The sequence below is a fragment of the Aythya marila genome (genome assembly GCF_965140915.1).
Source record: "Aythya marila genome assembly, chromosome: 1".
In the NCBI taxonomy this organism is placed as follows: Eukaryota; Metazoa; Chordata; class Aves; order Anseriformes; family Anatidae; genus Aythya; species Aythya marila.
Window position 1 is genome coordinate 200,396,310 of NC_139042.1, and position 13,653 is coordinate 200,409,962.

A 13,653-nucleotide genomic window follows, 5' to 3' on the forward strand; every position below is an offset into this window, starting at 1 on the left:
ACTGGTGCTCTGGCTTATTTGGGAATGGGGCATGGCATATTGCTGTTGAGATTTCCCCCGTGATTAATCCTACCGGCTTCAGAAGCCAGTCTGATGTTGACCAAAACCTTTGGGAAACCCATGCCAACGTTGGTCTTAAAAGCTGAGGATCTAGATTAGAGAAGCTGGGGATCTAAATCAAAGAAAATCCTGAAATATTGCAGCTAGCTCTTCAGGCAGGCCCTCATTGCTGCATTTCCTCCAGTTAAATAATGTTCAACATTTCAGTTCAGCTCCAAGTTATCTCCCAGCAAACTAGGAAATAACAAGGGCAGAAAGGACCTGTTTTCGAGGTCCACTCTCCAGCCAGCCAGCCCGATTTCTGGATGGCTAACTAGCATTCAGGATCCCACGCAGATGGCTTTCCCGGTTCACTTTTCATATTGCTATTCAGTCTTTTTAATAATTTCCACCATCGTGCAGGATTGAAGTGGTCTGGAGGACACGGAGAAAGCGTGGTTGGAGCTTTTTACCCTTTACATTAACAAATCTGCATTAAAAGCACCCTTCCATATATACCAGCCCTGGGGGTGGACACCTCAGAAAACAAATGCAACACAAGTGACAGGGTTAAACACTTTCTAAAGACAGTCATAAAATAAACACACTGAGATATTTCACTGGAAGAGTGGGAAAGGCAGTAAGTAGGAAACCATTTGTAATTCCACCGGGAACACTTTAGAAATGAAGGACTTTGGTGTTTTCAAAGGAGCCAAAGGGAAAGTGACCCCCTGGCCACCGGTTAAACACAACATTAGTCCTTAGTTTTTTCCTTCGGTTTGATTTGCCATCCTTTGGGGAGCCTAAATTCTTTTGGCTGGAGACAACTCTTGCCAGAAGCCTCGGTGAATATATGGAGCAGGGCACGAAATGCCTTTTTGTTCCTGGAAGTGATTACCTGAAACGCGTTTGACCCTTTGAAGTGGTGAGGCACCTTTATGGCGTTTTCTATCAGAAATACCGATCCCATCCGACAGCATCACTAAGTGTGTCTTTTCATCTGATTTTTTGAAGACTTATTTTTATTGCTGTGCAAGCTTTGCTCCTCCCTGGCAGAGAAGAGGGAGCTGAGTGGTGTTAGCCCTTGCTTTCACAGGAGCCTGCGCTGGTTCAGGCTTTTTCCCAGCCTCTCCGAGATAGTTCGTCACCGCTAATCGTCCTACTTGACAGTTGTCTGGGCTCAGAAAGCCCCTGTTTGGAAATTCCTCCCTGTCTTCCCAGAAAAGTCTTGGAAGTTTCTCAACTTCCTTCTGTGAGAAACCAGCCTCAGAAAGTCTTCACTTGAGGGTGGGGACCGCTGCTTGTGCTCCAGTTGTTCTGGCTTTTTTTTTTTTTTTTTCTGTATTTTTTTTTTTCTTCCAGTTTCTTTCATAACGTCAAAAAAAAAAAATCGATAGGAGCTGAGTATGTACACACTGTGGGGATGTCTCTGAGCAGATCCTGCGAACTCTGTAAACAGCAGCAGCTTGTTTTCTGGGCTGTCAACCACGGAGCAGAGTGGCCAGATCAGCAGATAACGTGGAGCAGAGCAGCTTCGTGTTCAGGCTTGTGCAGATATTTACCTGCCGTGGAAGGAAACATCGGAGTGGTTTTTGAGCGTTTGCACGTACAAAGGAGGATCTGATGATCAACTGACCGTGAGATTTAGGCAGGAGTGGGTCTTCAGACACTGCAAAATTCGAGTCTGATTGATACTTGGGCATTTCTGTCGTAGATTTGTCTTGGACTGGAAGGTCTGGTCCTGCTTTAAAACCACTGAATTGCTTGTCAGGGAGCTCCCGTGATAACCAATGCTTGTAGGCATCCCCAAAATAGTGAATCCGGGATTTATGTTAGTGCTTTACCCTATGGCTCAACCTAGCAATTAACCTGCAAACTCTGGTTAAGGCAGCCCCACCGAGGTCTCAGGCAGAGCCTGCTGCTGGGCTGTGCCAATGGAGAAATGCTGCGGGAAGGAATTTACAGCCGAGGCAGCGCCGTAGCTCTGCGAGCCATCACAGCCTGGCCCAGGGACCAGAACAAAGCTCAGGACGACGTCCCAGGCAGGACTCTTGGAGTCTCTAATGGGGCAGGATGCAAGAAGGTAGAAAAAAAAAAAAAACTGCTATTGAGAAGTTAGCCAATAAATATTAGTTCTTGGGCAATCCTCGGTGTCCTGCCTGTCCCTCTTGGTTTCCATTTCTAAGATTTTAAAAGCAGCAACAGCACTGCTTTCCTTCCCAGGACTTTGAGGGACTTTTTGTCGTGTGTTCACAATACCGTGTGTGTTTGTAAGTGGGAAGGGAGGCATCTTGGACCTCTAGGAGAAAACCCCATGGTTTAATTTCATCTGTGGGGATCTGCCCGCCATGAAATCTGCCTCGCCACACCGTGAGCTTTCCCAGCTCATGGAGTTATTTCATGCAGTTATGCTGCTCCAGCTGGCTGGAGCCATCACTGGAGATTGCACGGAGAAGAACGAAGGGTTTTGCGGAGCAGGACATAAATTCAAGCTGGAACCTCATCAGTGAAGACATTGTGCAAAGGCCAGTTCCCTGGGGCAAGAGGCTAAGAGCAACCTGTGATGCTAAGAAAGCAAATCATTACTTTTTGCAGCAGGTTGTAGGCATTAAAGAAAGGTGCTTTTCTGCAGCTGAAAGCATCTCTTTTTTTTTTTTTTTTTTCTCTTCCCCTTATTCTTTTCTCTATGTGAACGTGTTGAACCCTGCTCGACGCAATGTGACATGGTGACTAGTGAGCCCAGAGCTTCAGCTTAACCATCTGGGACAGCTTCTCTCCAATTCTGATAATAGAGGGAAAAGTTAACTGGTCTGCCATAAAACAAATAAAGAGAGAAGAGAAAGGAAACCCCATTGCTTTTTGTTAAGGAGGAACAGATGTAGAGCTGCAGCAGCCTGCCAGCTAGGTCAGGTCATATCAAATATTGTGGTTGTTTTCTTGTAGCCTGATCCTCCTTTTGAACTCTCTTTCAGCAATGAAGTTGTAAGGAATGAATTAAAGAAGCTGCCAGCCCTTCCAACACCGGCGCTGAAGGAGCATCCTTCCCTTGCTTACTGGTAACGTATCACTCTGTTTTGTTTAACATATCACTGCTTTGGAGTGTCTCATCCAGGGCCTGGCTACAGCAATTAGTGATCTGAGGGTGAAGCAGGGATGCAGGAATTCCCATCTCCTAGCTCTGGCTCTGCCACCAACTCACCATGTGATTCAGCCCACGTCAATCTATCACCCTGAGCCTCGGTTTCCCCATGTGCCAAATGTCTGCCCTAATGCCTGGCCAGAAAATTCACCGTAAGCACGCAAAATGAAAGCAGGGGACCTAATGTGCCGTTCCCTTTTCCTGCACTTTATATCTGTCCAAAGAAAGCGTGACCACAGCTTGTCATGTCAATGTTTTGCTCTGCACTTTATTGGTTTTGAGTGACTGAGCTTCATCTTGCAAGCCCTTTCTGTGTGGCACAGCTGAACGAAAAGGAAATTATTCCTCCTCTTAGTGACCTAGGTGATGGTCAGAGGTAGAGCCTCGTAACTTTAGTTTTTATTGCACTGGAAACAGAATGCAGGGTAGGAGAAAGGCCATAATTAAGTTTTGTACGCCCCACAGATAGCTTCTGTACCACCCCGCCCAGCCCTTTTATCTGTGCAAATAGGAAAGAATTTGGGGAAACACTCTTCATTAAGAGGGAGATGCTTTCACTTGATTTTTCTGTTTGTTCCCCTTTCATGTTTGTCTTTAAAGCATTAGGCTCTGAGCCTGAGGGTGGGAGTGAACTTCTTTATCAGCTCCTCTTTTAATTCCTGCATCTTGGTAATCTGAGGATGGCAGGGGAAGAGTTCAGTTCTTACTTTGCCAGGAAGTCCGTTCGCTTTTCGTAGCATGGCTACAACAGCAGACAGCTGTACCTAGTGTCAGGCCACAGACAAACCAGTCTGTGAGGTCCCAATCATCTTCTGAGCACATCAGGAGACAGCCAGAGTCCCAGGCTGAGGTTAGGGACATTTATACAAAAGATGTGGATCACCACAGTCTGGAGGCAGAATGATCTCCCTCTTTCGAGCATCTCCTTCATTTTTTCACATACTAATACTTCCCGAATCACAAACAAATTAAAAACCAGTCCATTTCCAGCCACATCTGTGGCCTGGTCTGACTGACAGGCAGGTAGCTCAAGCTAAAAGCCACCACCAGAGGAACCACAGACAGGGAAGAAGGCAAATCCGACCCTCCAGCAGCAACACAGAGTGAGGTCTTAATAAAGTGCCCACGTAGGCTTTATTTCGGCTGCCTGTGATAACATCTGTATAGAGGAAAGCAGTGACAACCCAGGCAGCCTGTGAGGCTCCGTCTGCCCATCAGGACGTGTCTGCCCCCGCTGTCAGCAGGAGTTAGTCAGAACATTTACATTAGAGGCTTCTGCTGGGAAATCCCAGTGAGGTCTGGGACTGCCTCCATCCCCTCCTTCGGTTTGGGCAACCTGGAGCAAGAAGAGCCATGTGAAAACCTCACGCTCAGGATGTGAGTATTCGTGGTTATACATGGGCTACAGCACTTTTAGCAGCTTAATTCTGGGGGAGTTCCCCTGTGACTCAGAGCAGGTCGCAGGTTGGGAAGCTGGCTGTCTCCAAGGGGGTAATAAAACCAGTGGCTACAGTCCTGTGACTCCCTTGTGATTTCACTTCAGTGGCCAGGTCGCAGGGAGCTGTTATGTGCCAGTAGCTCATTATTTTTTAATGGGGGCTTTTTCATAAACACCCTCCTGAAATGCTGAATGCTCTCAAGAAGAGGCTGCTGGTGAACCAGACAAAAAGCTCAAACTTCAGTGATCTAAGAGGACAACGTTTTAAAAAACGTAGTTACCCTATCCCTTCTCTTTTGCATCTCACACAGATTGCGTACCAGATACAGATTTTATCCTGTCCCTTTCTATATACAGTTTTATGCTCCAGTTCTTCAGTATTAGGACAAAGCAATAGCAAGTGAATTTCCAGCTCCAGAAAGGAGCATTTAAAATGTCAAGGGTTGGACAACTGATTGTTCTAGTTTAAAACAAACCTACCAAAGAACCCTGTACTGTATTTACAACTGCATCAAAAAATTGTCTGAAATGGACCAAGAGGTGATAATACAGATGTTCAGGTAGATACTGCAATACTTTCAGCAAGTTACTGGCCTAGAACTGCAAGAAATAATTTCATTTCTGTCACACCATGAAAAAGCATCACCTGTTGCTCCTATCGAGTGTAATAAGAGCAGCAGGATGAGTCCTGGACTCTTCACTGCAGTGAGGTCTGGAGGAAGACAGCCTGTGGCCCCCAGCTCCTCCCTCCTGGAGTCTGCAGGTTACACACCCTTGCTGCAGGCCTCGCCACTGTAACCTCTCCTTGGGGATTTGCAGACATCACAACAAAGATGAAGGCTGTAATTTGTGTGGCACGGAGTTGCTGTTTCCAGCTCTCTGTAGATTAAGACGAATCAGTTCCACAGCTTGTTCTCAAGCGTCTCCATAGCATCGCTGATTGAAGCAAGAAGGGTGGTTTCTTTTTTTTTTTGTGTTGTTTTACTTTTAAATGAAAGCTGAGCTTCTGGTCCTCCCACACAGTCCAGGAACTGAGGCCCTGAGTTTTGATTTCTCTTGCCCATGCGTGGAAAGAGCTCACAGGATTTATTATTTTAGATGCAAAACTAGTCACGGTGAGACTGGAGAGAATGTTTAGAAAGTGTGTTAGCTCCCAGTGCTCCTTTGCAGCCATTTTCATTGCATTTTATCTCAATCCAGATCCTCCCCAGCAAGCCAGCTCAGTACCAAACTGCCAGTAAGAACACAAGAGCAGAGATGATGGCACAAAAGTGGATGCTAGAAGTGGATTTTCAACTAAGCAGGGGGAAGCCAGACTTCTGGCTCCCAACAGCCTGAGTGCAAACTTGTTTTTAGCAACCATCAGCATTCCCAAAAAATCTAACACTGAAAATATCAACTGGAAATCACGAGTTCCTCTTGAACAATACAGACCCCAGGCTCTGATCATCCTCTTGGTCCCACTGGCACAAGAAATGCTCTGCTGGGTTCAGTGGGGCAGTATTTGACTGCACAAATCATTGCAAACAGAGATATTGTAAGTAACTTTGAGAATATCATCAAAATGGACAAATCAGGTTGCAGACAGAGTAACAGTAAGGTACAGCAATGTTTAAAATAAACAGCTCAATGTGCTGAGGAGAGAGGGGAGAAGCGAATACCTTTGAAAAACTGGATCTGGTGATAAGAAACTCTGGCCCTGCATTTGCTTGCAGATTTCCTGCTGCCCAGTTCTGTAGGCTGCTGGGACAGAAGGGATTTGTTGGTAGTTCTAAATATCTTTATCAGAGTTATCTGCTGCAGGATATCATCCAAGTATTAATTTTCGGAGCTCGGGGGGGAACGTTTTATGAGCTGACAAGCAGACAGTAGTGCTCCCGCCTCCCCCATGCCTCCACATGAGCTCTGAATGAGTTTCTGTGTCTCTGGCACAGCAACCAGCCAGAGCTGGGCAGGAGGAGATATCAGCTGGTGGTCCAGGCAGCCTCCCAGCTCTCTCCCAGCTGTCAATAGCAGCACGGCAGCTGCTCGGAGATGAGCAGCTGAAACGATAGAGGAGAGGGTCTTATAAGCTCTGTTAATGCTCTGTTCTGACCCGTGAATGATTTTGCTTGTTTTCCCTGGCACATGCTGGGTTTGCCCCTCCACCCCAGAGCTGGAGGCAGAAAGTGACCTCCGGACTGCACGATCGTCCTTGCACAGGGCTGCGGGGATGAAAAAGGAGCCCAAGGAACTATCTGAGGAGCGTCTGGCGGGCAGCTAGGGTGGGATTCATCTGAGCACGAACATTTCTTCGGTGCAGACGTCTCCAGCTCAACAAGTGGCCCTTTACTGTCAGTGGGGAGAAGTGATGATAATAATAACCCCCTCCCATCCAAACAGACTGCGTGAATTGTGCTCTGGAGCACCCCTGTCTTTCTTCCCAATGGGACTAACTCAGTGCTATAGAAAGGCAGGAGGCAGTATATCCCCATATTCATGCCCCAGTTGATAGTTCAGGCTTTATTTTATTTATTTATTCATTTATTGTCCAGAAGAAAGTAGAAATGAGAATAATGCTCATCTGGCATTTAGCACCTGTAGACCTCAAAACATTATGCAGCAGAAAGGAACATCATCAGTATCCCAACAGGGCAGTGGAGGCACAGGGAGTGTTGCCTGTATTTCTGTAGGGAAACAGAAGAGTCTGGACTATCCCACGTCTTTTGGTATGGTTTGAGAACATAATTCTGCTCAGGGAGCTGCTCAGGAGGGCTCCCTGACATCCAGTCTATCCTTTTGAAGGAAATGGGCCATTAATTGACGTCCCTATACTTCCAGAGGAGTATGGTTTAGGAACATATCCAGAACCTTAGAATAATCATCTGTGAGAAAGCAGAGCCCACCCAGAATCACATGAGGTAACAGCAGGCGGGTGCCCCTCTCCTTTCCTTGAGCAGCACCGATATCAGAGCTCGACCTCTCTGATAAATTCCCAGAGCAGAAACCAAAGCTAAGAGCATTTTCTGCTGGAGAAACTCCACTGGTTTCTGAGAAGTCACTCCTGGTTTGTTCCTGTCTGAGACAGAGAGGAATTGCATCCCCATGTAATTGTGGGTTTACGAGGTAATTTCGAAGGGCTGTAAGCCCTCTCTGTCCATCTTTTTTATTAAAAATGATGGGGTTTGGAGATCTTCCAGTCCTGAACACTCATGTAATTCAGTTACTTCTCCAAAAGTAATCCTGTTTATGATAATTGTAGCAGGAGAGCTGGGCTCTGCCTTCATGTGCACGCCCAGAACATCTGTGGAACTTGCTCGGATCAGCGGGCTGGATATGGTTTCATAGCTGCTGAATTTCCTTACGGGTATTTTCTAAGCATTAAAATTATTCTGAGGGTCTACTCAGCAAAAACAGCTTCAGTTCTGCCTGGGGAAGGATCACCACATCGTGGAGAACCGTGTGGTTGCCCTTAAAGGTCCAGCAAGACCTAGGAAATGCAGGGAAGGAGCAATGCTCATTCTCATTGACCTAAACTACACGCAGCATGATGGCATTAGCTGGCCACCCAATGCCACTGGAAGCTTGTGCCCTGCAAGGTGGGGAGGGCAGAAAGGTGACATGTAGGCAGTTCAGGTTTCCTTCCTCTTGCCCTAGCAAGTTCTGTAATGTACCTCCGGGAGGCTCAACAGACTCCTTGTTCTTGAAGTGACAAGATGAGGAGCGAGAGATCGGGTTTAGGAATGAGGACTTGGGCATTCTGCCATGCCGATGGAGCAGAGCTGGTCCTGTGGGCATCACACTGCTGGAAATTAAAGATCCAAAGTCAGACTAGCCTGAAAGTACCAAACCTGTAGGCTGTCATGAGTTGCATGGCTGTAGATGAAGCAGAATGCTATTAAAATCAAAAGAGAGAACCATGAGCCTTTGAAAGGAGGACGTTGGCTTATGCTTTGCCATGCTGTCACCTTGCTGACACATGATTGAAAGCATCCAATCGCTCCGGTTCTGGGATCATTCACCAGAGAACAGGAATGAGATTCCTTAAAGGTGAGCGTAGAGATGTCTCTGTCATCTGGGGTGTGCTGACCTGCTCTTGGGTCTTGCATCTCTACTGTGTAGAGGTGAATGTCTCAGCATGAATTTATCAAACACATGTAGAACTGTTCTCTGCTGGCACAGAATGCCCTTCTTCTGTGCCATGAAACTCTCTTAGTCTCCAAAGCAGCACTGGGAATGGGTCCTGACCCATGCTAACTGCCAGCACATGGCCAAGCGTTGCCTGAGGGAATGCAAGTTAATATAACCAAGAAATATGCAAAGGCACATCGATATTTTAACAGTAAAGGGACCCAACTTTGAGTGGCTTGGACACATTCCCTGCCACAGACGTTGCCTCCGTGTACATTGGGAATTTAACTCCTTGCTGAGGGAGATGTCTCACAGTACTGCCACTAGCTCTCCTGGAGATGGTTTTGTGTAGCTGCAGTGAGGACTAATCTGTGGAGTTTAGGGCTATTAGTGGCCACCAATTTCAGAAAGCTTTGCTCACTAAGAGAACTCGGTGGGCTTGGAAAGAAGTTGCACCAGCTAGGGTAAAGCTTGAGCAGCAAACATCTCTTTGCCATGCTCTACAACACTGTAGGCACCATTTGTAGATAAGGAGAGTAACGTGGAGAGGGAAAAGTATCTACAAATAGATAGCGTGTTTGTGAGTAAGTCATGATACTGCCTTTAAATGTAACATCTCATTTCTTCCTTTCCAGTGAGGACCGAGTCATTGAACATTACAAGAAACTAAACGGTCAGACAAGAGGTCAAGCAATTGTAAAGTAAGTGAAATAAAAGCAACTTCTGGTGACCTTTGTTTTATCAGGAAATGTATATACTGGCCTGTAAAACCAATATGTAACTATGCCTCAAATCTCATCTAATGCTTTATTTTTTAAGTAGTTACTTACTTCTTATTTAAGCACTTCAGATCATTCTCTCAGCTTCTCAGACACGTTCTTCTCTTATGTGTTGTTTTGCAGTTACATGAGCATTGTAGAATCCCTCCCAACATATGGAGTGCATTATTACGCAGTAAAGGTACGTGCTACAAATGAGGTTTATTTATTGAATTAAACTGACTGTGGAGAGGAAGGGGGAGAGGTGCAAATAACCATCCTGCTTTCAGAGTACAATGCCTATTGCTAAAGTCTTGTTTCGCTTCCTGTAGTAGGATAAACTTACTTCAAGTGAGTAGTGAATGTTTGGTAAATATAGCTCCCCAGAGGAAAATCCTGTTCTTCAAGATAAAACTCTCGCAGTCTTTCTGTTGTGCTAGAGATGTTCAGCTCACAGGCAGCAGCAAGCTCTGGTGATGCCAGTGAACCAGCACCAAAGGGACCAGCAGCCACTCTGCTGGCAGGCTCAGTGTTCCACTCCTTTTCGTAGTTCCACAAGGTCAGATTTTTCCTAACCCGCACATCCAAGAGCAACTAACTAGGGCCAGCCATAATCTGCAGACACCAGCTCCCTTCACTTGAGATAGAAGATGGATACAGATGGAGTACACCCTTTTAATGCCAAAACACTAGAGCGTATTCTAGGGATGGTGTGTTGTACCCCTCCACACACAAAATCATTCTCTGCTTCTAACTGTGTGAATTTCGTGCAGCTATTCCTGAAATTCCTTATTTCTTTTGTTTAGTGATTTATCACCAAATTTTCCAGTCTCATACTACTATCACTGCTTCCCTGCCTGACCAGCTGTGAAGAGTTATTATTTTTCTTAAGTAGAGAAATCAATAAGAATATAGAGAAAGCTAGATCCACACCCTCCACAGCGTATTCCCCCATTTATCACCCCTGAAGTTTTGCTGTGCTTCATCATTATCTCTCTGCACGGATCATAGGGGCTTTGCATACATCTCCCACACGTGGGCTACCATAAAAACACAACGATCTGACAGTACCTGTCTCAGGGAGATGTGCTTTCCTGGTCTGTTCCTGCTAATGTGCAAGGAATTTTGTGAAACACGTTAGCCTCATCTTTTACCAGAGGCTAGGATCACTCCAATACCCTCTGCATCTCTTGGACTACTCCAGACCAAGCAAGATCGGATGGATCGGGCTGCATGTCCAAGCCTGCAAGCTCTTGAGAGCTGTTCCAGTGAACTCTCCATGATCAGTAGATGCCAGTGAGCATCAGTGAGGCAACAAATATTGCACATAATAGGTTTTGCTTCTGCTTGATGTGGGGGGTTTGGTTTAGCTGGGTTTTACCCTGCCTTTCTTTATCGCATTAACAGAACAGATGTAATTTCATTGAGGACTCCAGTTCAGTAAATTGCTAAGGGGCTAGTATCAGATATCAGCCATTACTCCACAAGGCCATTTTATTGCGCACTCAGACACAAAGCAGTTGGGTCCAAGCCTGTCAGACCTTATCACTTGGTAGCTCTCAGATCCCATTACTGCTTCATTTTCAAGATTAATGCTAAAATCCCTCCACATAATTCAAGTCAGCTGGCTGATTCTCTTTCCTTCCTCTCCGATCTCTGAGTGTTCAGACTGAATAATTTACATGGTAGAGAAAGAGGATGTACCACTGCACGAGGGACTAATGCCAAACCTCCCCTGGCAACATTTTGAGTAACTCGATCGCAGGTGATGCATTCTAAATGGTTTTCGATGTCATAGCTAAAAATGAAAAAGATCTCTCTTTAACACTGAGGAGCTTTGCGACTTGAGGTAATTCAGCCAGGGCCATTTAATGGCACCCATGACATTCAAGGACATTGCTTAGAAACAAATATTTACCTTGAAATACAACCCAGGAAATCTCCAGCATTTCCTCTTCCCATTCAGTTTAACTCTATTTTTTTTTCTTTCAGGACAAGCAGGGAATTCCTTGGTGGTTAGGACTTAGCTACAAAGGAATTTTTCAATACGACTACCACGACAAAGTGAAACCAAGAAAGGTAAGTGTTTACTTTTCTGTTAAGGTCTGGGCTTGCCTCTCATGTTATAGCTTGAATTGAGGGTGTGATGTATGGCAAGTGCTGGCATTGATTCGTGTGATTTTGAAGGATGTGAAGTTTCTCCCAAACTTTGAATATCTGCAGAGAATCAACGGATAAAAGGAGCTCTTCACTCATTAAATGCTGTGGTATGGGGGGACAATAAGTGACATCGAATCCTGTGCCTTATGCTTCTTTCTAGTGTGGTTCGTAAGACAGAAATGGGAACAGTAGGACTGGTGCTCTAGGGTTCTGCAGACCTTTCAGCCCACTAACTGTGGTGGGACTGAAGGTGCTCAGCTGACCTAAGCACCTTCTAATAGCCTGTTGTCAAGCTATAAATAGTCTGAGAGAGGGAGAGGGGAGTTGAGACAGGAAAGCTTCTTCCATGTATTACAACAAGAAAAGATCTGGTTCTCCCCAGAGTAGCATTACATTTGACAAGCAATGCTTTTACCAGCTGAAGAGTTAATGTCAAGCTAATAGGGCAAGAAGACTTTCATCACGTGCCTAAAGAAAATGCATTAAAAGGTTTCTGTCCAGTATCCGATTTGTTTAGGAACTTTACTTTGAGACAGTTCACAAATCAAGGCAGAGCGCATGAAGATCTGATCATAAAACTAGTGCTTAGTCATTGATGACTGGCTGTTCCGGTCTCCTTGTTGCTATTTTTAGTGAGACTTTCAAGGCATCTTTTGAGAAATCCAGCTGCCAAATATCCTGTTCATTAGGGAGGAGAATGGTTTTGGTCTCCTGAGCTCATCCAGCCAGGCAGACCCATGTGCTCTGATATTGCTACATAGGATGCAGTCCAGTACAAAAAAAGCTCATCTCTGCAGGCTGGTATGGACAGTCTATCAGCAACAGTATTTGTTGTATTGCAAACCCGTGGGGATGTCAGGAGGCAAGGTCTCAGAACTGGAAGGTTCGGAGCACCCAGGCAGCTCTTCTGGAGATCAAAATGCTGAATTAACACACTGCATTTCTCTTTGTGTCGTCTCTGTGCCAAGGTGTCCCCTTCCCTTTCTTTTCCCTCCTCTGATCACATTCAAGTCATACATTGCCTGGTCCTCAAGGATAGCACCTTCTGTTAAAATAAACTAAAAGCAAGGTTTTAGTAGAAAAAATAACTGCTAAGGAGGCAGCAGGAGGTGGTAGGCTCTTTGACTGGCCTTTTGTTCACTGAAGGCTGTTCATGGGGCTTTTTACTCACTGAAGGAGTGAATGAGGATGAGGGGAGGAAGGGGATCTTTACAGAGCATCTGTGCTCTAAAAGACATATCTGTTTGGGATCAATCATTACCTGCAGGGCAAGTTGTACTCACACGTGATAATTTAAAACGTGCCTAGACGAGGTGTTTGCACCCACACATCTCCAACAGTGCCAACCCCCTGGGGAAGATATGTCCTTAAGACACACCTTCAGAGGTCAGTCTTAGTGGCAGAAACATTACTTTGGAGGAAAACAGTGCCTTGCCATGGTAGGACTCAACCATCCAGAAGCTATAGCCTTTTTTTTTTCAGCCCTGATGGGATGAGAGCGTTAGGGGAGAGCATCAGAAGAAAGAAGAAATGAGGCTCGGTACTCCAACTTCAAGAGATAAGACATCCATTTCCACCTAAGAGTCAAGTCTCCTTTCTTGGCTTCTCTACTTTTTTCTCAGCTGCACATGGTGATCTGATCTGTAGCACCAGTTTTAGAGCTTGAAAGCATCTTCGTTGTGCTCTCTGTGTCCCCCGTAACCTGCCTCTAGCTCTCCCATTGCCTCTAGAATCAGAAAGACCATGGGCATCTCCCACCCTTTTTCTCCAAGCATAATCCTAAAAGCTAGGGGGTTTCTCTTTATTCAGATTTTTTTTTTTTCTCAGCAAATTATGTTTGAAATCCAGGAAACTACAAACATTAACGCCGCCTGACGTGTAAACCACTGAGAATTTCTGCAGCTTAGCAGAAGTGGTCATAAGTGAGAGAGGGAAGGTTGGGTGGGAGGGGAGAGTAGGAATTTCCAGGCTCAAGTTTGTTCATTGCCACAATCCAGAGACAACAGCAG

The 13,653-nt window shown here is 45.6% G+C and overlaps 1 protein-coding gene across 2 annotated transcripts in view; it reads left to right on the forward strand.

Moving 5' to 3' along the window:
- The window catches only part of FRMD4A (FERM domain containing 4A), a 356,582-nt gene that overhangs the window by 293,934 nt on the left and 48,995 nt on the right, over positions 1-13,653 (forward strand). The window contains exons 8-11 of one of the 2 annotated variants that reach the window (XM_082754671.1): positions 3,012-3,095; positions 9,362-9,427; positions 9,629-9,686; positions 11,477-11,563. In XM_082754671.1, coding sequence (XP_082610797.1) covers positions 3,012-3,095; positions 9,362-9,427; positions 9,629-9,686; positions 11,477-11,563 — 295 coding nt within the window. Of the gene's footprint in view, positions 1-3,011; positions 3,096-9,361; positions 9,428-9,628; positions 9,687-11,476; positions 11,564-13,653 lie in introns of those variants that run through there. The other variant, XM_082754670.1, reaches the window with a different exon arrangement.